Below are 25,591 nucleotides of genomic sequence, written 5' to 3'. Positions count from 1 at the left end.
GCTCTGTACCCCCCCCCCCCCCCCCCCCCCCCCCCCCCCCCCCCCCCCCCCCCACACTGAGCGACTTTTCGGCCGGCGCGATTTTCAAATTTTCGGGAGCAAAAAAAAAAAAAAGTTGGGCCCCCTCCCCTAAGTAATCCTGGATCCGCGCCTGGCAGTCACATCCGTGATCACGTGGTACATTATTGTGGCAGGAGGTAGCTTAAGACATGTCACATGTTCTTAAATCGTTAATTCTACTATATTACAAACATGCTGGCTGTGGCTTTTCATTGACAGTAAACCAAAGATTAATACAGACATGAGATGATTTATATCCGTGTCGTATAACATACAACATCTATTGTATACCAGATGTCTGTTCGTAGTAGTTATTCATACTTTCTTCTTATTTTTCTGTTCAGTGTTGATAGATTAGCTATATTAGATTCTTTGTCTCGGATGAGACGGTGAAGATACAAATGGTTCCAATCTTAGGAAAACGATGTAACGTCATCAGTAGATGTCATGCCGGCGCGGCGCCGTGTCCGTGGGGGAGTTAAGATATCAGGACCCACTTTCATAAAACATGTCATCAATAACACGTTACATAAACTGTTATAAGCTTCTGAGATCGTGGCATCTGATTGGCTGAGAGCAAATTTGTCATTGAAATTTAGCATTTGTAATTGGTTACAAGCTTTCATAAAACAAGGCCTAGTGCTTTTCTTGCGTTGCGATTCACCATCAACGTGATCAAGGTCAAAATGTGTTGGTGTATCTGGTATTTCCATTCCTTCTATTTTTTGCTTTCGTTTCATAGTCTTTGTATGAATGAATCATGTGGTATATTCAGTGAGCAACACATATTTTTCCCCATCCATCGATTCATAACACTCTTTAGTTTCCCTTGAAGATGTGCGATATCCTAATGTTCACAGGCCATGGTGTGTGTATAGTATAATGGACTCTTATTCGATTCGAGTATTAGAGAATATCTTTTTTTCTTTGCTCTTCTTCGTTCTAGCAACTTCTTGTCTTGATTTACTTTCATCGTCATTAAATTATTGAAGAGGTTCACCTGACTGGTGATGTAACTTGGTTGTGAAAAAAAGAACTATTTTTGATGTCATCATCATTATACATTATTACATCACTGATTTGTAAAGGTCTAATTGCCCTTAAATCGTACACTATACAATATAGGTATGAACCTGACATTAATCATTAGGTCCTTACACACTAAGAAGAAAGGGCCCAATGTGGGTGCAGATTTGCATCCACCTACGCTTATTTGGCGGAGGTAGCCTATTGCTATTGTAGCAGAGGGTACTGCTTTTGTAGCAGAATTGCACACTTATTCCTTAGTTTGTAAGATGTTTAGTTTTATAATGTGTACAAGAAAAATGAGGGGATTAAGTATCATTTGAAGAAAAATTAAAAGGCGAATGTTATTTGGACAAAACTAAATAAATTTGAAATATACATCTATTATTGCAGGGGTGTTTCAATTACCACCTTAGGATGAGCACAGTGTTACTTTCAACTTCACGCGACCTTTGGCATATATTTTCACAACACAAATCATCACCACGATGCTTTTCATTCTCATACCAAACTCCAACGCTGATCATAAATCGCTGAATACCCTCGTTGTCATGGGAACCTTACACATCCAACGCCAATCCCCGAAAAAGTATCAAAGAACCTGACAAAATATGGTGTCTGATTCTTTATCAGTGGTTTGCATACTGGCGCCCAGCATGCGACTTCAAATCTGGCAAAGTTTTGCCTCGCACAATAGGGACAGAGCATGTGTCTGTTTTATTGTCCCATTTACGACATCAAATCCGTTCTATAGCATACTGTGATGAATAGTGATGACCTTGAAATATGATATTCCAAGTTTATGTTACAAAAGACATCATGATACCATTCTTAAATTTCGTGACAAATATGCGAAGTGATGTGACTAACACCCAATCCTTAAAGGGGTTATATCAACAATTTCATTCGATGTGAACATATCTTGCACATTATTAGTGGATATTTATTCGTATACGTTGAAACACAGTCACATCGCTAAACCGAAACTCCGAAATTCTTTGTCAGTAGAAGTATTGTTCGGTTTGTTGTCAGTCTTGTTGGTGTTCCTTTAAGTGTCTCGACTAACTTTTGTAGATCATTTATTAATAATAATAATAATCACAATTTCTCTTTGATTGTTAGCTTCTACTTGTCTTTCCAATTCTGATGTATTGAATTGAAGAGAAACAAGTTTGTACCTGTTATTTGGGATAACGAATCCTAACTTGTCGGACAAACATCAATCCCCTTTCATCACAGCTCACTGCTGCTCTAAGATAAGCATTGATTTCAGCTCACAAGTTTAAAGTATACTGTTGAACAAACTATAGTACATAAATTTCAATAATAACAAAAACAAAACCCCCAAACCGGCAAATTTGGTTATTCTCTATAAAGAAAGACAGATAGATGGATTTTTTGTGGATTTGTTAAGTCCTCGTAGTGACAATGCTATCAGACCCCTTGCCCTCCCCCTTCTTCGGCCTCGCCTAACACTTGTAACTTGGTATTGATGGTGGTCCAATGGTTGCCCTGGTCTGGACCATTTTACCCCTCTTTGTATCTTTGTTCCCCTCTTCCAGACCATCGACTATGCTAATGGTGGATTAATGGCCCCTGTAATGGCCTCCTTGTCCCCTGCCGAATCACCGATAAAGTATTATTGTCACTCGCTCCAAGCGCCAAATCCCTCAAAAAAATTAGAGCCCCCATAAAAACGTGCCCATTAAAAAACACATTTCATAAAGAGAAAGGTTACTTACACGAAGGGGGTCAGTGATTTGGTAGGCTTTAGAATGCTGTAGTACGGGTGCTCGCGCCTGATTTTAGTTTAATATGAACCCTTTAGCCACTTCTTCACAATGGTATAGTTCTAAAAGATGCGGTGTGTGTCTTTGTAGGAGTGTTTGTTTTGCTGTCAAATCTTTTGTGTCTGATGATAGATGCATGGCCGATACATCAACGCGATGATCCGCCAGAGACTGGGTGCTGTAAAGATACAAAGGTCCCATAAAACACTCACAACACCATAGATAGTGTTGTGTTTGGGATCGGTGTCGTAAAGTTATTGGAATATTGAGAGGTACATGAAATAAAGAGATGCTGAGACTTTCTTTGAAGTGTAATATGCAAGAGTATAATTTATTATAACTCTAAAACGATGAGTCGCATAGTCCAGATTCACAAGTATATTTACAAGATATAGAGCAGACAAAGTATAGGTACTAGCTTGGTGATGGTCTGAACTCTTCTCCTTTCAGAAAGCCAGAACATCTCCTAATTATACAGGAGGACACAAGGAATATCAGGGTAGGTTACATTGTGTCAAAGGGACAAAGACAAGTCAATTCTAGCTAACACTGTTCTGGGAAAAAGTCTTACCAAACAAGGGGGGCTTTGGTTATTGGGAGGAAGACAGGAAGTCTTTTGTTTTGGAGGTTTAGGGGCACTTTAAAGATGTATACAATTTGGGGTTTATTTACCTGGAATAAGTTATTAAACAAATGTCTTCGAAGGAGGTCTGGTATTTCGCAGGTTGGGTCTTATTTGTATTGGGGCATACTGAGTGATATTACATGTTATTACTGAGGGTGTGTAGATTTGTAATACCTTTACATAACATCCCCTTTCTTTGGAAAATAAGGCTCTTCTCCCTCTTTTCAAAACAGTAGAGGAAGAAAAAGGGGGACATTTTAAAATTATACACATATTAATTAATTAATGAAAGGTGAAAACTGATAAGCGAAACATGTGATCATTGTTCCATCTTCTCTTACTCTCCCTCTCTCGCAAACATATACAACATTGTAAATAATTAATATTGAAGCCTATACAAACTAATAATCCTAAACGATTAAACAATCATAACATGTAGCAAAACTTATTTGTGATTCAATACAGCCCCCATGTCAACAAAACTAGACTTGATAACTTAGGGAAATACCCCCACCTTGACCCCAGTGACCCCATCGTTGATATGACAGAAGACGAGATAATACGGAAACATATTGACTTAAATGGGAGTATTCTGTCTCAAAATGAAAAACAGGAAATCGTTCGTGTTCTGATGGAAAATAGAGATGCATTTTCTCTATATGGCGAACTATCTAGTTGCCCGAATTTCGAAGTAGACATTGAACTGACTAATGACGAACCATTTTTCATTCGACCTTACTTTGCAACTGAGACTGACAAGGCTAGGATAGAATATGAGCTAACCAAACTCGTCAAGTTGGGAATTTTAGAAGTAGGACATCAATCATACACCTCACCTGTCCTCCTCCTTTCCAAAAAGAACACCTCCGAAAAGAGAGTTGTTACTGATTTTCGGTATCTCAATTCTAGAGTTAAACGAATTAATCATCCCTTCCCCCTACTTTCGGAAACCCTCAAACGAATTGGCAATGCTAACACAAAAGTCCTTAGTGTGATTGACTTGAAGTCAGCTTTTCATTGCATCCCCCTATCCAAGTCAGCTCAAAAGTATACAGGTATTGCATCATACCATGGCGGGAAACATTACTTTTACAAACGTTTGGCACAAGGCTTAAACGTTTCACCCGCTATCTTTCAGGCAAAGATTGATGATATTTTGGGTTCGATCCCCAATTCTAGGCAATTTTGCATAGCTCACCATGACGACATAATACTATTTAGCCAAGACAAGACCTCCCATCGATCCCACTTGATAGATGTACTAAAGGCCCTCTCTGACAATGGACTTAAAGTCAGCCCGAAAAAGTGCAAGCTCTTCCGCACTGATGTTGATTATATGGGCCACCGAATCACTGTCAATAAGGAGGGAGAGGCATGTTTTCAACCCCTTCGTGACAGGTGTGCTGCCATCCATGGCATGCCCAAACCGAAGACCCCCAGACAAGTTAGGAGACTAGTGGGAGCAGTGAACTATGTTGCAGGATTTTTCCCCGATATACAATCTGTTCTCAAACCCCTACACCAACTGACTAGAAAGAAAAACAAATTCATCTGGACTGACAAACACGAAACTGCCTTTAACAAAGTTAAAGAGCTAATGACCAACCCTCCAGTATTACACATGCCCCAAAGTACAGGACGATTCTCACTATACAGTGACACTTCTCGGACTGCTACCGGCTCTTACTTGACTCAACTTATTAACGGACAGGAACGTATTATTGGGTATTACTCGAAAGTATTGCCCGATGCATGTCAGAGATACAGTGTGACAGAGTTGGAACTATTTGGACTATTGATCAATGTCTCAGCCTTTAAGCATTTGCTTAAAGGATGTGAGTTCAATGCATTCGTTGACCATAGTTCAATTGTCCAGATTTTAAAATCAAAGGATGCACCGTGCACAACACGGCTGCAAAAATTGATTTTGAAATTATCTGAATACTCCTTCCAAATTGGATACAAAAAGGGTACTGAACTCGTTTTGGCAGATTTTCTTTCTCGAGCCCCTTCTGGTGACCATGATGAGATTGACAGGGTTGTCCCCATTTCATGCTGCTTATTTGACGAGAGTGATTTTGTTCATATGTACACCCTTAACCCAGTCCAACCCATGGATAGGAGAATAACACGGGCTTATGCCAAGAAGATGGGAATATCTGTTCCTGACATTTTCCCCAACAGATCTCAGAGCCCCACGACAACAGAAACTAGTGTAAACACACCCACTAGGCCAGCTGACCCAACACCCCCTGACAAGCCTACTACACACCCCCCACGACCAACCAATCACGGACAGGCATTACGACTTACCATGCCCCTCAGGCAGGCACCAGTGCGTGACCAAGACAGTACATGTTCTCACTCTAGAATTATGCCCCCTTTTTCTCCCACTCCCCAAGAGCCTAGACTCGTTGACAGACATACTAATGACCACCACAGAGATGTACCACCTGATCTATACACACCGCCTAAGCCACTGACCACCAAGGTAAACAATAGAATAGCAGGACATATCCCCAAACAACATGAACTTGATAGGATTACGGACATAATAAAGAGGAAAATAATCAGAGACTACAACCTCCCCATTGACATGAGAGAACTTAAAACGGAACAACAAACATCACCATTCTTCAAGCCTGTTTATGATTTTCTAGCCCATGACATTCTGCCAAGTGACAAAAAGGCAGCTAAGGCTATACGATTGAAGGCAGAGGAATATATTCTTTGTGATGGCGTTCTTTTTAGGCTCTTCTTTGACAAGAATGACGACTTTCGACTTCAACTTGCAATACCAGAAACACTGACAGACACTATCATCTCCCAATACCATGACAACCTACTTAGTAACCACCAAGGGACCCAACGAACTTACCTGACAATACGACGCAACTTCTATATGCCCAACATGTTTGAGCGAATTAACAATTATGTTAAAGCTTGTTTGCGTTGTCAGCAGTTTCGCGGTAAGCCCGACAAGACTAGACCATTTCACACAAGAGTACCAGACTCGTACAGACCATTTGACCGCATTAGTCTTGACTTTAAGACTATGCCGACCTCTGGGACTGGATTTAGACATTTGATGGTGATATGCGATGAGATAACTCGCTTTGTCATCTGCGCGCCTCTCAAGACGCTCGATGCAGAGACAATTTGCGAAGCTTTAATCCAAAAAGTAGTTTGCATTTTTGGACCACCATCATGTCTAGTGACTGACGCAGCATCTTCACTGACAGGCAAACTACTGACTACTTTGTGTTCAGCATTGAACATTGACCGCAAGGTCATTAGTGTGGAAAATCATGGGAGTCTACAAGTTGAACGGCACATCCGAACCCTTTCAAGTTTTCTCAAAATAAACTTGAATCAATTTGGAACCGATTGGGTTAGATACATTTCTACTACAACCTATGCTTACAATTCCTTTTCCTCCCAACACCTCGGTGACCACAGCCCCTACCAGCTCGTTTTTGGAAGAGAGCCCCCAAATTTAACAACTTTGTCCTTCAATCCCATGTCTGGCCTTTCCCAATCATACAAAGAATATGTAGACCATTTGAAACAGAAATTTGATCAGATTTCCAGAACAATGCTCTCTTTACAGAGAAAACAGCAAGATAAGCAGAATGTTGAAATTGCAAACAAATTGGGGAGGACACCCATTTATTCTAGAGGCCAATTAGTATATTTGTATAAGCCCACCTCTTCTTCTTTGACAGCTAATTCTAAGAAGATTGCAGCTGAGTGGGTCGGCCCATTAGTAATACATGATGTTCTAGATAGGACCCATTACATTTTGGCCACACTAAAGGGAGAAATTCTGCGAGATGTGTTTAGCTTCAATAGACTGAAGCCATGCTTCATGAAAGCGTCCGATGATAGGAAACACATAACGCACATACAGAAGCTCAAAGAGGCTCTCGGGAAAAACACAGAGCAAGGGAGACAAAACACTGAGCAACCATCAGTAAACTTCATCAATGAAAATGATGAGAAACTCCCTGAGATTGATGTTGAGCAGGTTATGTGTTCCCAACTATCAGACCCGATCCAAGATTCAGACTATTTGCATGCACTAACAGACAACAATGGGATAGCTGCCCCCAGACCCTTAACACAGACAGACCTAGAAAGACAATTTGACCTACTTATGACTGCCCCCAATAACCAGAACATGACCCTTCATAAAGGACGTTTCAAAGCTGGAAATCTACAAATATTGACATCATTTGACACTGGTTATAACACCACCAAGCAAGTGCGTTTTTGGTGGAATGTCAATTTGTATAAAGGCACAGAAAACTTAATTAATGACATACTGACAAACAGAAGAATACAGATTACAGGCAGCCCAGGAAGATTTTATAAGTCTTTATATTTGTAGGCAGTTGCCTCTATATCAATTGTGTATGCCCTAGAAAATATAATTTTTTTGTATGCTTTTATAAGTCTAGAAGCATCCTAGTTTATACAAATCACTGTAAATTTGAATCAAAGTTTTCCTGCATAAGTCTACAGGCACTTTGTAGTTAAGATTAGTATGACAATTGTTATTGAATGTTAAATTCTTGTTGAATTTTACACAAGTTGAACGCACTATAGCTCGTTCAAGACAGAAGTTATATAACGTATCATAGCTCATCATTTTGATGGTTTTACAAGGATTGAATGTACACTTGTTATATGATATTCAACAAGTTTGAAATTACTTGTTCATCATTTATTATTCTTTAAGTTGTTTTATGATTATGGAAAGAACTCTATAATGGGTTAGGAATGTTAGTCACTTGAATTCTGTGTTGATGCTTCATACGAAGTACATATATTGTCTGTTTAAACACAGAAGTACTTTCAATGCCTAGAGCGCACCCGTTTGCTTTCTCATTTATAATCATATTGTTAAGATGTTAGATTTACATCGACAGTTTTGTTCGTATATTTCTAAACCACAGTGTGCATACTGTGATGACGATTTATTATTTGGTTAGACTCGTATATTCCTTTAAGGATCGAGTCATTTGATAAGTGACACACGTTTACATTTTGAGAACGTTTTGGCTTTAATAACTTTATAATGGTTATTTAACATGATTATATATTTTTTTTTTTTATGTTCATGTGCATAAGTCTGCACAATTTATAATTTGAAAGTTGGAAGTTTTGTTTTTATGTGCATAAGTCTGCACAATTTTATAATGTTACAGTTGCTTATTGTGCATAAGTCTGCACTAGCACGTAAGGATGGATTCAGTATTGAATCACAAATAAGTTTTGCTACATGTTATGATTGTTTAATCGTTTAGGATTATTAGTTTGTATAGGCTTCAATATTAATTATTTACAATGTTGTATATGTTTGAGAGAGAGGGAGAGTAAGAGAAGATGGAACAATGATCACATGTTTCGCTTATCAGTTTTTACTTTTCATTAATTAATTAATATGTGTATAATTTTAAGATGTCCCCCTTTTTCTTCCTCTACTGTTTTTGAAAAGAGGGAGAGGAGCCTTATTTTCCAAAGAAAGGGGATGTTATGTAAAGGTATTACAAATCTACACCCCCTCAGTAATAATATGTAATATCACTCAGTATGCCCCAATACAGATAAGACCCACCCTGCGAAATACCAGACCTCCTTCCAAGACATTTGTTTAATAACTTATTCCAGCTAAATAAACCACGAATTGTATACATCTTTAAAGTGCCCCTAAACCACCAAAACAAAAGACTTCCTGTCTTCCTCCCAATAACCAAAGCCCCCCCCCTTGTTTGGTAAGACCCTTTCCCAGAACAGTGTTAGCTAGAATTGACTTGTCTTTGTCCCTTTGACACAATGTAACCTACCCTGATATTCCTTGTGTCCTCCTGTATAATTAGGAGAGGTTCTGGCTTTCTGGAAAGGAGAAGAGTTCAGACCATCACCAAGCTAGTACCTATACTTTGTCTGCTCTATATCTTGTAAATATACTTGTGAATCTGGACTATGCGACTCATCGTTTTAGAGTTATAATAAATTATACTCTTGCATATTACACTTCAAAGAAAGTCTCAGCATCTCTTTATTTCATGTACCTCTCAATATTCCAATAACTTTACGACACCGATCCCAAACACAACAATAGATATGTTGTGATGGATCTATTTGCGAAATATATATGTCTGTCATCTGCCCCCTCTTTTTCTTTAAAAAAAATGTCTTTCTATTTTGTTATTCTCTGAATTTACCCGACTCCCATTGCATCTATTTCCTGGTTATCATTCCACACCACTCCTGCTCTTTTATTTTCTTTACCACACGGTAACCCTCTCGCCTTTTCTTTTTGTCGCCCAGCTATCTTCGTCTATCTACCCCTCTTCCTCCTCTCTCAATCTCTATGTTTCTCTCTGCCTCTCTTTATCTCTCCCACCCCTCTCCCTCTTTTGTTTTTATAAAGAGTCTGAAATGAAAATGATTTAGATAGAAATTAATCTAGACATATGGCGGAAGTGTTACCAATGAACTCATTGACGATTCTAAGCGTGATGTAGCAATGAATAAGAAATTTTTAATATGAGCCCCAACTTATCAACGGTTTCGAGAAATGAAAATGATTCTAACTTGATACCAATCGCAATTCTGTACTAAAGAGATAGGAGCACATGGTACAAATGACCCCAAATATCCACAGGTCTTTTACACATGGAGAAGTTCCACTTTGAGCATATTAGAATAATAACTGCCAAAGTCCTAGATGTGCTTCATGAAGACCTTTTGTTTGCCCTCTTGACAAGAATACTTCCACCTGCGTATCATAGAATGTACCGTTGGTGCATAAATGAATAATGTTACATAACTTTCATGAGCGCATATCCAGTATTCATCTCTGTGGGTTTTACCTTTTTGGTACAAATGACTTTTATCTGCCCATGCGCAGATTGTATCTGTAAACTCCCTTATTGATTGAAGGAATTCAAATCAATCGAGATCAATTGAGACTTTTTGTAAGATATGTCCCTGACTTCTTCAAATTGAGGTCATTAATCCATAGAATTCATTTCGTATTTTCTGTACAAAATCGACCTCTTACCCTCCAATCCCAAAGATCTATTTTAGTGGGACAATATGCACCAAATAATAGGTCATATTTACCGAAATATAGAAATGAGAAAGCTTTTCAAAATGCCGAAATTTCTATGAATTATAATGTATAATTTCAGTATAAAAATGATAGGTCTATATCATAAATTAAATGTACTGGCTTTGTGTGTGTATATGTGTATATTTGCTTGTGTATGTGTGTGTTTGTTCACGTCATATGCATAAAGTACACCCACACCCACACGTACACCCACGTACACCCACGTCCACACTCGTGCTCGCGCACTAGTGCATACTTATATCTATTATAATTATATAAGAGAGAGACAGACAGAGAGAGAGAGAGAGAGAGAGAGAGAGAGAGACAGAGACAGACATACAGACAGAGACAGAGACAGAGACAGAGACAGAGAGAGAGAGAGAGAGAGAGAGAGAGAGAGAGAGGGAGAGAGAGAAAGAGAAAGAAAGAGAGATAATTTTCAACAACATTGTCATACAACAACAGTATGCAAACTAAATATTTGTTTTCATGTATTCATTCATCGATCAGGACACGTTGACACGCAGGATAAAAAAAAAATGAGGACGGCAACGAATATAATCCCCCCTAAAGTTATAGAAATGATAGTATTCTTGATATAACCATGGACTCTAAAATAGAATCTAAACGGAGGCGAAATCTAGTGCGTGGGACTACACCAGACAATCAGTGTTGGCGTAAAATTATTGTAGAACTTTGACTGTTAAAACCTTTGACATGGCGACTTAAGGGCAGACGACACTCTTGACAATAGGAATTTAGACATGGCTCGCTGGCGCCGTTGACTAATTCGCACTTTTGTCCCTTGAGAGAGCCGGACAGACGAAGAAACTTCAAGGCATTGTTGATGGTTTAGCGCAGGCATGATAATGGGTGATTTGTCACATTTACAACTATCAATGTCAGGGCTACAACTCTAAACATTTCTTTCGTATTTTTCTCTGTATTTGCTTTATCGCTCTCATCTCTATTTCTCTGTCTATCTCTCTCTCTCTCTCTCTCTCTCTCTCTCTCCCGTTATCTCTTCCCTTCCCTATCTTTTTACGTCCGTACATGTCTTTCTCTTTCTTTCTCCCTCTGTTTCTTACTCTTTCTCTTTCTCTGCTTATTTACATATCTATTCCCACACTCTCAAAATTTCCCTCTCTTAACTATTTCGGTCTTTTTCTAAGCCTTTACAAAAATATCTTCTCAATCTCTCTTTCTCTCAACTTTTCTCTCAACATACTCCTTTTATGTTATCTTTCTAAAATTCTAATTTCTCCCTCTATCCCTTATTTCTTAACCTTCCTCCTCTTTTTCATGCTGTTTTTTTCTTCTTCATTCCGTTTGTTTCCCAATTTCTTACCATGGCCATCCTTTCGTTAATGGCATCGGTCAGTTTTCCTCTATATTACAACTCAGTAGAGACCCCCTCCCATTTATGAACTCTCTTGTTTTTACTCACTTACTCACATTATACACCTCCTGACAATCTTATCAGTCATGTACATCAGTACTTCATTTTCTACTTACATACTTCCAATAGCTACAAAGTTACGTTTATAGGTAAATGTGTATGTACCCATTTGTGAATTGAATTTACTTCTATACTTGATGTCAATTAGATTATCTGTTGTCTTTCCATTCCTTTGATCAATTTAAGAAAGTATTGGACATTTTTTTTAGTTTAGTGTGGCGAACATCATCAGCATGTAAAAGGGCGATAATACTATCAAATGTACTACCGCTTTTGTCTCCTCTGCCTTTCTACTTTATACAAATGCCAATTCCTCGTAACCTACTGCTGTTTTGTTTACTTTTTACAGACTAGTTTTTAATGATATTCTTAACTTTTATATCACAGTATACTACATTATTGCTACACTGTAATTCACATATACTCTGCAGTGGTAGCTCTTTTTTGCTTAAAACTTCTTCTACTGCACTAAGAATAATTGTGTCCAAACTAAATGAAAGACATCTATACCCAGTTCCTTCAGCATGCCACAATATGATAATAATAATAATAATAATAATAAGAAGAAGAAGAACAATGACAATAATAATAATGATTATTATAATAACAATAATAATGATAACAATAAAATATATAAATAATAACAATAATCATGATAATAATAACCATAACTTTGTTTACCCAGGGAAGCCTCTTCTTCTTCCTGAGGGCCCTGCAGTAATTAGTGCACTAACAATTGCAGGTTCCCATTTACACCTAGATAGAGAAAGTGGCAAATGTGGATTAACGTCATGCACAAAGACGTTAGTGTCAGACCTAGATTCGAGCCCTCAACCCTCGGATTGAGAGTCAAGTGAACGAACCACTATACCACGACACCCCCACAATATAAAATGGATCATAAATCAAACAATCCTTCTGTTCACGTGTGTCTCATGACTCTAATATTTACCTACTTTGCCTTTTGCACAGTCATCCCAAAATAGTATTTTCGAATTATTTTGTAAACACAAATTGTATCTCGCACTGTCGTCAAAACGCCGACATACTTTACGCAAGTGATGTATCATAATTTTGTTTGTCACTACACAAATATTTTATCTTTAGCAATTTCGTGAATTCAGACGCCATCAATGGCAATAAATCTATGTAAGTATTGATGATCTCTTCAATAACAAGGCTTTAAAATGTTATGCATGCCTTAGGGATAGAGGATTATACAGAAGATAAAATTCCTATCATAGTTGTGTCTTTTTACGATTCCTCCGAAAAACCACAGATATATCAATCAAAAGATGTTGACATGATCCTACGTAAAGTTTGTTTTCAGATTGATTTCGTCCCTTATACATTTGGCCGTATAATTATTTGGCACCATTTCCTCTTATATTTTCCAACTGATAGTCTCTCAGCCTCTCAGTTTATCAATCTGTATTTATTGTATTTTTGTAAATCTCTTTCCTTCTGATGTGTTAGAATGGTGGCGATATATGCATTATCAATATCATCATCATCATCATTGTCACCACCATTGACATCATCATAATCACCATCGTAGTTATTATCATCATCATCATCATCATCTTCACTACCACTACAACCATCAACATTATCATCATCATCATCATCATTTTCATTAACATCATTATCATCATCAACATCATCATCATCAACACGAGGTACATCATCATCATCATCACCATCATCATCATTAACATCATCATCATCACGAGGTACATCATCATCAACACCATCATCATCATTTTCATTAACATCAATATCATCATCAACATCATCATCATCATCATCATCATCATTAACATCATCATCATCACGAGGTACATCATCATCAACACCATCATCATCATTTTCATTAACATCATCACCATTATCATCATCACCATCATCATCATCATCACCAGGTACATCATCATCATTATCATTAACATCATTTTTTTCAGCTCCATCACCTCGCTTGTACAATTTAATACTGGGAAAGTTGAAATTGGGACAAGAGATGTTACCTCTCCCACCACCACCGGTGGAATTGTGCCACTCCCCTTTCCACACCCCCTTTTCACCACGTCACATCATTGAATCAAAATAATATATCCGGTGACAAATAAGCTGAGAGAACTGGACTAATGAACGAGGAGAACTTAACCAGTTTCGTGATTTCTCTTTCTTTCTCCCAGCCACGCGAGATCGTGATGGTTTGTTAATAAATTGTGTGTCTTCTTCACGGCTAAATCCGGGACATGTCACCTTGTTTAATACGACATTAAACCAGTGCATGATGTTCTTGAAGTTTTCCGGTTTCAGTTGAGTTGCGTTGATACGCTGCGCGACGTACGTCTGGAATCTTCGCGCCTGTACCACGCGCAGAGCGTATTAACAACATTATCCTCGTTTTATTTTTTCTCGATCATCCACGGTTTACCCACGCACGCGTTGTCTTTTCCGTGTCTTCCTCGCACTCCATCCCGAAGCTCCAGCGGTCACGGTCAGCTAAAGAGTCCGCCCCATCCCGTCGTCAAAAGCACGTAGAACGATTAATAAAGAGCGGAGACAACGGTTTCCTCGTTTTTCTCTCTAATTAATGAAATGGAAACATGTAGGCCCAAGTCGTGACCGCAACACAATTGATCGAGGCAAATTAGATACCCTAATTCTGAATGATAATTATATCATTTCCTGAACTGCTAATCCCAGACTCATCGATTTCATCGGCTAATTTAAGCGCCATTGCAATCGGGAGCATGATACATAATAGTTTGCACTTTTGATGGTGAGTAAGGCTGAGTAAAATAAGGAAGTTGGTAAATTTCCAACGGAAATCTTTGCGAAGTACTGTAACCCACAATGAAATGGGCTTCGTATATAAATTTCCATTGGCAAACATCAATCAAATTATATGTTTACACAAACTGTTCTTTAAAGTAGAAAGGATAGAGAAAAATATAGGAATGAAAGGAACAATAAACAGAACAAACAAACAGACAAAAGTTCAAATATAGAACAAAAAAGCAAACAAGAGAAGGTGCTTAGACTTAAATATAATTTACAAGAAAAGAAAACAAATGAACAAAAACTCAACAGGGCCATCAACACAGTCCTCTAGCAAAAACGTGTCTCTGACTCCTCATGAACAGCAATATGTAGAAAGAGATTGAGAGAGAGAGAGAGAGAGAGAGAGAGAGAGAGAGAGATACAAAAACAACCGGTTATTAACATTCACAGTATTGTACAAGAATGCGTTGACTATCAAAAACGCAGACGAATATTACAGAGGCGCTTACAAAATAGATTTAAAAAAATTACCATATTTCTACACATAATATATATCTAATGATAAAAAGTGTACCTGTGACTTGGTAATAGAGAATAGAGGTAAAACAAAAAAGAATATAGAAACGTCATAATTAAAAAGTAGGATGAGCGACCCCATCGCCATGAATTATTAAACTGAATCCATGTGTGCACCCATGTGGAAATTTTTATTTTCAGGAAAATATAATTTGCAAATTTAATTGTATCATTACGATTTGCTACGGTAATGATGAAGGGAATCCAATTATGATTTCATATTTCTAGAAGAGCGACATCTCGTGATCATAAATATGAAATCCAAAGATATCATATTTTGGTTCTTCGTCGTGTTTTCTGAACAGGGGGTCTTCATCGTAGTATGCATATTCACGATATAGTACTACTTCTATTAGTACTACTACTTTAATATAATTTAATAATGTATATTTATATATACAAATATCTATATAGTAATAATATTGTACATGTATTTTTATAACGCCTTTTCCAGGATAATGCACAGATTTGAACATAATTTTTTCTTCCTTAGAGTATAATTTTGACTACATTTGTGTCATCATTAAATTTTTGTTATTGGCATCATTGCTATTACGTTAACTTTTCATGCAATTCATCATATTTTTTTTTGTTTTGATTTTTTATCGTCATCACAATCATAGTCGAGTTCGTTTAGGCCGTTGTAGCAATCATCATACAAACATAGTTTAAACACACTGTTGTTATCATCGTTCTTTTTGCTATAAATTTCCATGTCATCTTTTTTATGTATCAAAACTAGCAACCGTATGTCGAACCTTTTTGTGATCAGACTGTCTTTAGTTAATGAATCAGATCCCTTTTAACTCAATTTATGTTATTTTGCTTTTGTTGAGAGTGTAGACTAATTGTCTTAAAGTAGTATTAGTGTTGATGGTAAAAGTAGCGGTGATGGTGTTAGTAGTCGTATACGTTGTTGTAGAAGTAGTAGTAGTAGTAGTAGTAGTAGTAGTAGTAGTAGTAGTAGTAGTAAAAGTAGTTTTTAGTAGTAGTAGTAGTATAAGTAGTAGTAGTAGTAGGATAAGTAACAGTAGTAGAAGTGCTACTATTAGTAAATAGTACTTCTTCTTGTACTGTAGTGGTGGTGGTGGTGGTGATGTGAGAAGTATCAGGGGAGGTAGTAGTATTAGTAGCAGTGACGTATATGTTATAACAGTAGTTGTAGTGGTAGTAGTAGTAGTAGGAGTAGTAGTAGTAGTAGTAGTAGTAGTAGTAGTAGTAGTAGTAGTAGTAGTAGTAGTAGTAGTAGTAGTAATAGCAGAAGAAGTAGTAGTAGAAGACAGATAGTGATGTTTACGTGTTTTAAAGTTATCTCTCTTTCAGTATATCTTGCATTCCTCTTCTTCCTCCTCCCCTCCTTTTCGTCTTCTCTTACGCAGTTTTATATATTCTCACGTTCTCTTACTTTTCATCATACAATGTATCAAATTATATCTATTTAATTCTGTGGTTACAGTTGTATGTGAGCTATGTGTCTTTTCTACCCCAGCTCCATCCGTCTTTTTCAAATCTGCGAATCATGAATATTTTTTTTGGTCCACAATCAACCATCGTACTCAATGTGATATTCTCATTCACTAGTAATACACAGAACCCAGTAATAGGAAGAAACCTCGGGGCCGATTAGAGGAATAACTGTAATAAAATTGCCCATCTGTTTATGGGTTGGTGGAAATGATGAAGTTAAGAAAGGGATGAGTCGTCCATGATGGATGTCATGTCGAGAAAGAGAGAGAGAGAGATTGTTTGAGGGGGAGTCAGATAGGAGAGAGTGAAAGATGGAGAAGTAGCCAGGGGTGGCGGGACGGGAATAAGAGAGAGAGAGAGAGAGAGGGGGGGGGGGGGGGGGGGGTGGGGAAGGAGAGAGAGAGAGAGAGAGAGAGAGAGAGAGAGAGAGAGAGGTTGGGTGTACGAGTGTGTGAGTAGGCGTGTGGGTGTGCATGTGTCTGTGTATGACTAGAGAGGAGAAAAGAATGGGAGAGAGAGAGAGAGAGAGAGAGAGAGAGGAGAGGGACAGAAGGAAAACAATGAGATACGGGTTTAATAGGTGAAGATACAATGAGAGATACCTATTAAAATACAAGAGAAAGAAAGAAAGGAAGAAAGAAATAAATGGAGAGGGGTGTATCGGGTAGACGACGGAGAGAGGGCAGGGGAAGGCAGACAGAAATAGAAAGGCAAGAGAGAGAGAGAGAGAGAGAGAGGGGGGATGGAAAGAGAGAGAGAGAGAAAGAGAGAGAGAGAGAGAGAGAGAGAGAGGAAGAGGAAGAGATTGGAGGATTGAACTATATTTTGGGAGACATTGCCTGATGATTGATATCCAATTTGAAGCCGAGTGGATGTGTTGGTGTGTGGATATTTGAGAAAAACTATAGAGTGAGGATGAGTCGGGAGAACTGATGTAGACTATGAAAGGGTAGATGGTTGTTCACAGGGGAAGGGGTGCTCACAGGGTATGTGTAAGGTTTCAGGAAGAAAAGTTAGTGGGGAGTGACATGAACATATAAATACACAAAAGACAGAAAAATGAAACATTGTTGATGTATTGGTACACAGTGGTCGAAATTATGACACGGAGAGTGAAGGAGAGGCAGATCTATATGAAATAAGAGAAAGAACAAACAATGTTAAAGATACTCAAAGTATAAATAGAAAGAGAGAGAGAGGGGGAGAGGGAGAGAGAGAGCGACAGAGAGAGAAAGAGAGAGAGAGACGGAGAGAGGGGGAGGAGAAGAGGGGGGGGGGGGAATAGACATATAAATGGAGGGATAAAGAGAACCAGTGAGTGAGAAAGAGAGAGAGAGACAGAGAATCAGACACAGAGAGAAAGAGTCTCTGTGTGTGAGAGAGAGGGAGAAAAAAGAGAATTCACCATTCTTAGGAGAACAGTACGACGATTCAACTGAACGATTAAATGTCACAGCCCCAAATGGGATGATGTATGAACGTTATACTAGTGAAAGTTGAAAGCGGGATATCTCTCGCTGCATCATAACGCAGTATTATCCGTACAAAATCAGGATTCACACGAACACAATTACTGAAAATATATGAATAGTGTATGATGGGATGTCCCCAATATCAATCTTCCATGTCCAACCTTCTGTGATTTTGTGATACCGATGAAAATACTGCCTCAAAAGTTTCAGTTTGATATCTCTCCACAATATCTAAAGTGTTATTCTCTAACAAAAAAAAAGTACATGTCAACACAAAGCAAAACGGAAAAATCCAAAGACAAAACTGTAGCTATTATGACCTAAACGGAGAGACTAGAGTGTTCAAAATGATAAAAAGATTTGAAATTAATTGTCATCCGATGGAAGTGTTTGAAAATTTTGCTGTGATAACATTTTAAGTGTCCACAGTATATCACTGTGTGTCTCACAAATATACAAACACTGTGAATACTGTGTGTTCACATTATCAGATTGTGAAAATGTTCCAAATGATCACTGTGGATACATTGCTGCAGTGTGTATACATGTACATACATCGATTTTCGCATTTCCACCGTGTATTTCAAAAGTGATACACTGTGAACATAGTGTGTCAAAACTGCCACACTGTGAAGGTATTCAAATCACCCCACGTTTACATTGTGATGTGTTAACATTGTGATTCTATTAGGTTTTCATAGTGTGTCTCGCAATATGGAAAAACCAGTAGGCACAAAGTGTGTTCACAGTTGTGAAAAGTATGCTCAAATTGTGAAATTGTTCCAGATCTTCCTTGTGATCACACTGCGGTGTGAACACACTGTACGTATCTCCTTGTCCACAGTGTGTCACATCGTGTCTCACAATATGAAATTACTGTGCCTATATTGTGTTTACATTGTAAAACTGTGGAAGGATTCCAAATTTCCCCTTGGTAACACCGTTTTACATAATATGATTCTCATATATCCACAGTTTATCACAGTGTCATATCTAGAAACGGGAAGAACACAGAGCGTCAACATTGCCAACATCAGTGAAGTGCTCAAAACCGCTCATTAATATGTGCGCATTGATGAAAATGCGGGGAATTAAAATTGTTCCTTTCAAATCGAGTTTCCCAAAGAAATCTTCAAATAGATTACAGCAAGGTTCGCTGTAAAGTAAGAAGACATTGTAAAGAAAAATTAATATCATTCTGTTTCCTATTCTCCCTACAGTGCCGAATTTCTCTCCACATATTTCTATCTCACTTGACCATATTCCCTTTTCCCCTTCTCCGTACGTTTTCCCCTCCCTTCTCTTACCTGCCCCCTTCCCTCTCACCATTCGCGGAAAACGCGAAGGTTTCAGCATGGACCTACCACTATCAGCGTTAATGCGTTAAAACCCTGCTGGGCTGCACGCGGCCGGGACATTCACGGCACGTGTACCGAATGGCGCCGCGCGATTGTCGCCGAAGCTGGAGCTGAGAATTCAGAAAGAGGGAATCGATAATATCACAGAGATACAAACAGTTTTCCTATTTTGATTAGGCTCATTCGACTTGTGCCAATGGAATTGAGACTGGACCAAACAAAATTGAGCACCGCGCATTAACATCACTTTATATTTGCAGAGTCTGATTTAACTTTTTGTTCTCCAAATTGCCGCCATATTGGTAAAAAATATTCAGAAGAATGTTAATCAAAAGTTTGTTTCATGAGCAATGTTAAACGAAAATATGTCCCTTCTGAAAATAGCATAAGCACGAAGGTTTCAAATGTGTTTAATTCCAGCAGCCGTGAAAAAGCTTCAAATGAAAATCGATATCTAGTCCGTGTATTTATTAATAAATTACTAATGCCCTGAGTATTGCAATTTCAATCATAAATTTCTGTATACGCCTATATTTGTAAAGATATTCAATTAATCAAGATCAATTTAATTCTCTTAAAAATAACGCTTATTTCCTTCATCTGTAATATATATAAAATGATAGAATTACGAATATAAAAATAAAGGATCGAGGTATAAAGGCCCTGAAAAGCATAAGAAAATGCGAAGCTAGTTAATAAAAATCATAAAAATATAGCAAATCAACGACACAAATAAATTGTTATTGTAAAAGGATAGAAAGAGACGGGGTGGATGGTAGAAACAAAAAGAGTGAATGGAAGATTTTAGTAAAAGGATAAAATAGATTTGAAATTCATATACAAATCCCTATCCTATAGAATGCAGTATTGCAGAACCATCACATGACGGCAAATGCACATACAGCTGTACATAAAAAAAAAAAATCAAACATAACACGTTTCACAAAAGACATACACTTCCATGATAACACATTCAAGCTAAACGCATTTCATATGATGCCTGTAAGAAAATTGATTTCCTTCGTTATGTGGCTGTTATAATAAATTGATTTCTTTCTGATTATATATAAGCCTATCATAAGTTTGGTCGCCCATATAGTCTCCCTTCCTGAGGCCGTCATCACGTTCAAGCTCTAGCTAATAAGGTGGCTGTATCCTGCTTTTTTCAGTTTTTAAATGATTGTTGAAGTATGTTTTTTCTTCAAAGATGTTATTATTTCATTGATTTATATTATGATATGATTATATATTTATATGTACTTTTGTTAATAATATAAATGTACATCTAGTTTATATAAATTACTTTTTATCAATTTGAAAAATACAGAAATCCAATCAAATCAAACAAATTTGTAGAACATTATATTATCATCGCATATAAAAGTCACACCTCTAGGCGTTAACCTTACTCTAAAGGCTAAGACAAGAGTACATTTTCTCGTAATAACGAATCATAAATGTCAAGCAAATTAGATATGTTTTGTTGTTTGTTGTTGTTGAGAAAAATAAGCATATCAATCAATGACAAACATCGAAAAGTTGAACAATCATACTCTCACACCAACTTGCTTTGCATATTCTTCCCTCGCATAATAGGGTACCTCCATGCCTTCTGTCTTTCCGCAGTGATATATTGGAACGATGTCCTAATTTTCCAATCATTTGCAATATCTGGGCTCGTTCCAGTTTTTCCAGGAGTTCTTTCTTCCCTGTATTTTCATCGGCTCATTTACCATCACAATCACAAACACACACCAACTGGCTCCCATTATAATCGCACTGTGATTATTAATGGGTTTTCAAGATAGTATGCTAGCAATATTGGTCGACTTTATGGGATTTTTTTTCGTCCCGGGATTGGAGCAAAGAACGAGGAAAATGTAGAAAGAAAGGGAAAGTGAATGTAATGAGGTGTGATGTGCTGAAGATGGGGTGCGAAAGAAAGTTCACCGGAGAGAGAGAGAGCGAGAGAGAGAGAGAGAGAGAGAGAGAAACAGGTTATGTACTTGAAATAGCACAGGTAACTGGATAAAAAGGTTATGTATAATCGTTTGAAAGAGAGAGAGAGAGAGAGAGAGAGAGAGAGAGAGAGAGAGAGAGAGAGAGAGAGAGAAAAGGGAAGGAGGTAGATGGAGAAGTTTTAAGGGGGGGGGGGAGGGGGAGAGGAGAAGATACGTAACTACAGACATATACATTACATGGACAAATTATGAGTTTGGGGATAATGAAGAAATTAAGGGAGAGACAAAAAAAAAAAAGATAACGAGAGAATATGTATTAATTTAGAGAAAACAAATAATCGGACAGACCAATAATTAGATGAAGGGGTTACGTCTGAGGGATATGGGTTGGTTTGTATACGAGCGAAAGATTGATTATGCAGGAGATAGAGTGGGCGAGAAAGGAGAAAAGAGAAGGTAAGAAATACGAGAAATATAAAAGAGAGAGAGAGAGAGAGAGAGAGAGAGAGAGAGAGAGAGAGGGGGATAAAGACAGAGAGAGCGAGGAAAGAGAAGGAAAGGGAAACAAGATCCGTAATATTTGTCACATAATTGTACTATACTTCACGCACTTTCAAAGGTTTGCTTTACTCTAGTATAGTTGGTTTTGAAATGATCTGATCGCTAGCATTTTGAGAAAAAAACCTTAAAAACAAACCAAACAAAGAAGACAAACCAATATTTCCTTGAAAATATCTTAACTTTATACAATCAGATATTTTATTCGAAAAGGAGAGATATTCAAAGAATGATAAAGAAATTGAAAGAAATCACCTCTATCACATGAAACGTCAGCCTTTGTTAGACGTATGGATGGACTATGATGATAATCAAAGCGAAGAAGAACCTAGGAGTTTGCAGCGCATGCGTCGTTCTAATGTTTTGCCATATTGGAGAGATCAGAACATGATGATGAAATAAATGAATATCTTTTAGCAGCACTGCTAAAAAACTGATAACGATTTGTCGACCAGCTGAAAAAGGAAGTGTTCACAATTAAGATAAAAACATAAACGTCTATTTTTACCCTTTCTAATTTTCGCGACCTGGGATAAGTAAGAATAGCGCATTATTTTTCCTCTGAGGGAAGAATAGAAAGATTTTAGAAGGCACAGAGGCAAGCAAATTGCCCCATGCTCATGGACTAGGCACAAAAGACCGGGAAACCATGGGTAATTTAGTATTCAAGCAACGTGACGGCAACAAGTGCCCTATGTGCAGAAGAGTTAGATCAGCCACCAGCCCTTCACAATCGGGCATAAATTTCAAAAGCAGACCCCAACTTAGACCCTGCAAATGTTATACCTGGTGAAAAGGTTACACAACGCTGGAATGCACATGCCTCCTCAGAAATTGCAGTGTCGCAGTGCGCGTTTAGTGTTCTGCGTCCCGCCGAGTGTGCAAAGAGCGTTCGCATTTAGGAAGTTATGGATGAGTTATAACTTATAAATGAATCGATAGTAGTTGTATTCTTTCAAAAATTAATTGTTTTGTATGTTTGTCGGAGATGACACAGATCGCAATACATGCGCTGATAAAGTCAATGAAACAGAACTAAACATGATGAAGCTTTCTCCAACATCTGCTTTTATTAATTTATTTTTTGAAAGGACTAGGATATAGTCCCCGTTCGGTTTAAGTTTGAAAAAGACTTCCGGAACAGACAATATGCATTTATCAAATTAAACCTCATAAACATGCACAAAATGATCTTCCCATCGCCATGAAATACCTTCACTGGTAAACTATCTATTTAAAGATTTCTTAAAATGTTCATTCTCTCTATAGGTCTTAATTATTACCAATATACCATGAACATGATCGCAACTAATTACGAAAAGTCAACTCAAGGGCATTTTGAACACCCTACTTATAAAAATATTTGATAATAATTAAACATTTTTATATAGCGCATAACACATTGGCAAATTGTATGTCTCTATGCACTTTAAGAAAAAACAAAACAATGCACTGGGTTCATGATTCTGATTATTTATGAAGTGATGAATAGATATGTCTTCAGAGAATAATAACAGTTTTTATAGGATCCTATACATTTCAGTTATTCAGTATGCCTCGTGTAGAAACCATGTTCGTATTTCGCAAAACGTCATCGAAATGTTAGCACATTTCAATAGGTGACGCACAAGGCTATTGAAAATAACTTAGGTTGATTTTTTGAAAGTAGTTGTTATCGTGTTTGTATAAATCGTCTCAATAAACAGTAAAAAAATTACACTTTATAATGAAACAAGCTTTAAAGATACCTTAGCCACTTTTTACGTTTAATTCCGGTAAATTCGTCTCCAGCTTTAGACAAAAAATACATTGTCCAGTTTGCAGCTTCCTTTGAGTAGCTAACGATATTTTCATTTCACAATATAAATACACAAGAAAGAAATTGCGAATCTCGAAGTAACTCTGAATAACATGAAAACCATTCGATTGAGAAATTATCAAAGTTGGATTTTCTGGTGAAAAAATGTCTGCCTTACACTCAAAGCATTTGAGTGTGTGTATGGGAAGCAAGTTTGATAGAGGGGCACTTTGTGTTTTTTTTAGGGGCAAGAAGTTTGAAAAATACCAATATTCGGGCAACCGCCAGCACATAATTGAAGAGTTAGCCGAGCTCATGTCGAGGCAAAAAGTTGCCCCAATACGCACACATCTGTGGAACGAGATTCCACAATTATCATCTTTAGCGAATTATTTTGATGACGAAATATATCATCTTTTTTTTACATCTATTACTGATGCACATTTTGCCTTGTGCAATTAAAATACAGCTGTCTCATAAAAAGAGTTCCATGTTATGTTTTGCAAAAGATGTGCTAGCTCATTTTTTTTTAGTTGTCTAAAATTGTTTTTTTAAATGATGATTTTCTTTATAATGCGACACTATTCATTGCCATTTAAGAGCCGGAATCCGCACTGTACAGGTTGTTCGAATATCAGACCTTATCTTGTATCATCTGGTATTTCACTGGCCAGGGGCTATATTTGATTATCACAATTTTCACCAGTAAAATCTGGTAATTGGTGTTATTTCATCCGTCGTAAAATCATTTTGAAAATAAAAGGAAAGATAAAATTAGTCACAAGGTCAGATTAATGATTTGACTTATGTTTAGAGATGGCTGTACAAGAGTGAAATTTGTTGTGAACAAAGTTTTATAATTTGCCTTTTAATGCCAAATAAATCCTCATAAACCGTAATTCAATTCTCTATCAGATTTTGTTGTTGACATGATTACCACTGAAAATATACATCCGCTCTGCGCACGCGTCGCAACAATAGTACATTAATTTTGTTTACTTCCTGCTCGGAAAGTCCATGATTTTGAAATAAAATCTTTGGAATACAAATGATTGTTTTACTCAGTCATTGTGTTATTCACGATGGTAAACTCCCACATAAATTACTTGAACATCTGCATTTTACAGATTATTTTTAATCGATTTTGATTGACACAAACTTGACACAGAGGCACTATTCATTGTATAATATCAAATGTCATGTGCAAATACAACAAGAGTATATAACCCCCTAATCCATCCGAGAACATAGATAATTTGTAGGATTCCCTTTTCAATTCATTTAAAAAAAGACCAGACTGATATTTTAAAATCGTTACTTAAAAGTGAAGTAACAGACGGATAAATTAAAAGGTTTTATATCAAACACCTGGGCTCATTTAAAAAAATAAAACCTTATAAATCTAGTTGTCAAATAAATACATAGGCTATAACCATGATGATACATAGTTTACAAGTAGGCTTAGTATAAAACCTTTATTAGTATGAGTCCATGTCAAAAAGTTTGTCCCCCTTTTTAAGAAGTATTG

General features: G+C 37.3%; 1 protein-coding gene and 2 long non-coding RNA genes across 3 annotated transcripts; 2 read left to right on the top strand and 1 right to left on the bottom strand.

Annotated features, from left to right (window-relative positions):
* Window positions 1-3,179: 3,179 nt before the first annotated feature.
* Window positions 3,180-9,517, bottom strand: LOC115921701. Its single transcript, XR_004063054.1, has 2 exons — window positions 9,429-9,517; window positions 3,180-3,319 (listed from the first exon to the last, which is right to left on the bottom strand). It is a non-coding gene; the product is annotated as an uncharacterized LOC115921701 (long non-coding RNA).
* LOC115921700 lies at window positions 3,210-9,547 on the top strand. Its single transcript, XR_004063053.1, has 2 exons — window positions 3,210-3,298; window positions 9,408-9,547. It is a non-coding gene; the product is annotated as an uncharacterized LOC115921700 (long non-coding RNA).
* LOC115921699 lies at window positions 3,968-9,253 on the top strand. Its single transcript, XM_030979666.1, has 2 exons — window positions 3,968-4,764; window positions 4,898-9,253. Exon 2 carries the CDS (start codon window positions 4,919-4,921, stop codon window positions 7,889-7,891), a length of 2,973 nt encoding a protein of 990 aa, XP_030835526.1. The 5' UTR covers window positions 3,968-4,764; window positions 4,898-4,918; the 3' UTR covers window positions 7,892-9,253.
* Window positions 9,548-25,591: the final 16,044 nt, after the last annotated feature.

Source organism: Strongylocentrotus purpuratus, unplaced genomic scaffold (assembly GCF_000002235.5).
Source record: "Strongylocentrotus purpuratus isolate Spur 01 unplaced genomic scaffold, Spur_5.0 spur5_scaffold_10, whole genome shotgun sequence".
Taxonomy (NCBI): domain Eukaryota; kingdom Metazoa; phylum Echinodermata; class Echinoidea; order Camarodonta; family Strongylocentrotidae; genus Strongylocentrotus; species Strongylocentrotus purpuratus.
The sequence above is the reverse complement of the archived record's forward strand: the minus strand, read 5'-3'. Positions and strand labels throughout refer to the sequence as shown.

Coding starts and splice junctions, on each gene's coding strand:
- LOC115921699 (XM_030979666.1), top strand. CDS start 4,919: ATGCCCAAACCGAAGACCCCCAGACAAGTTAGGAGACTAGTGGGAGCA.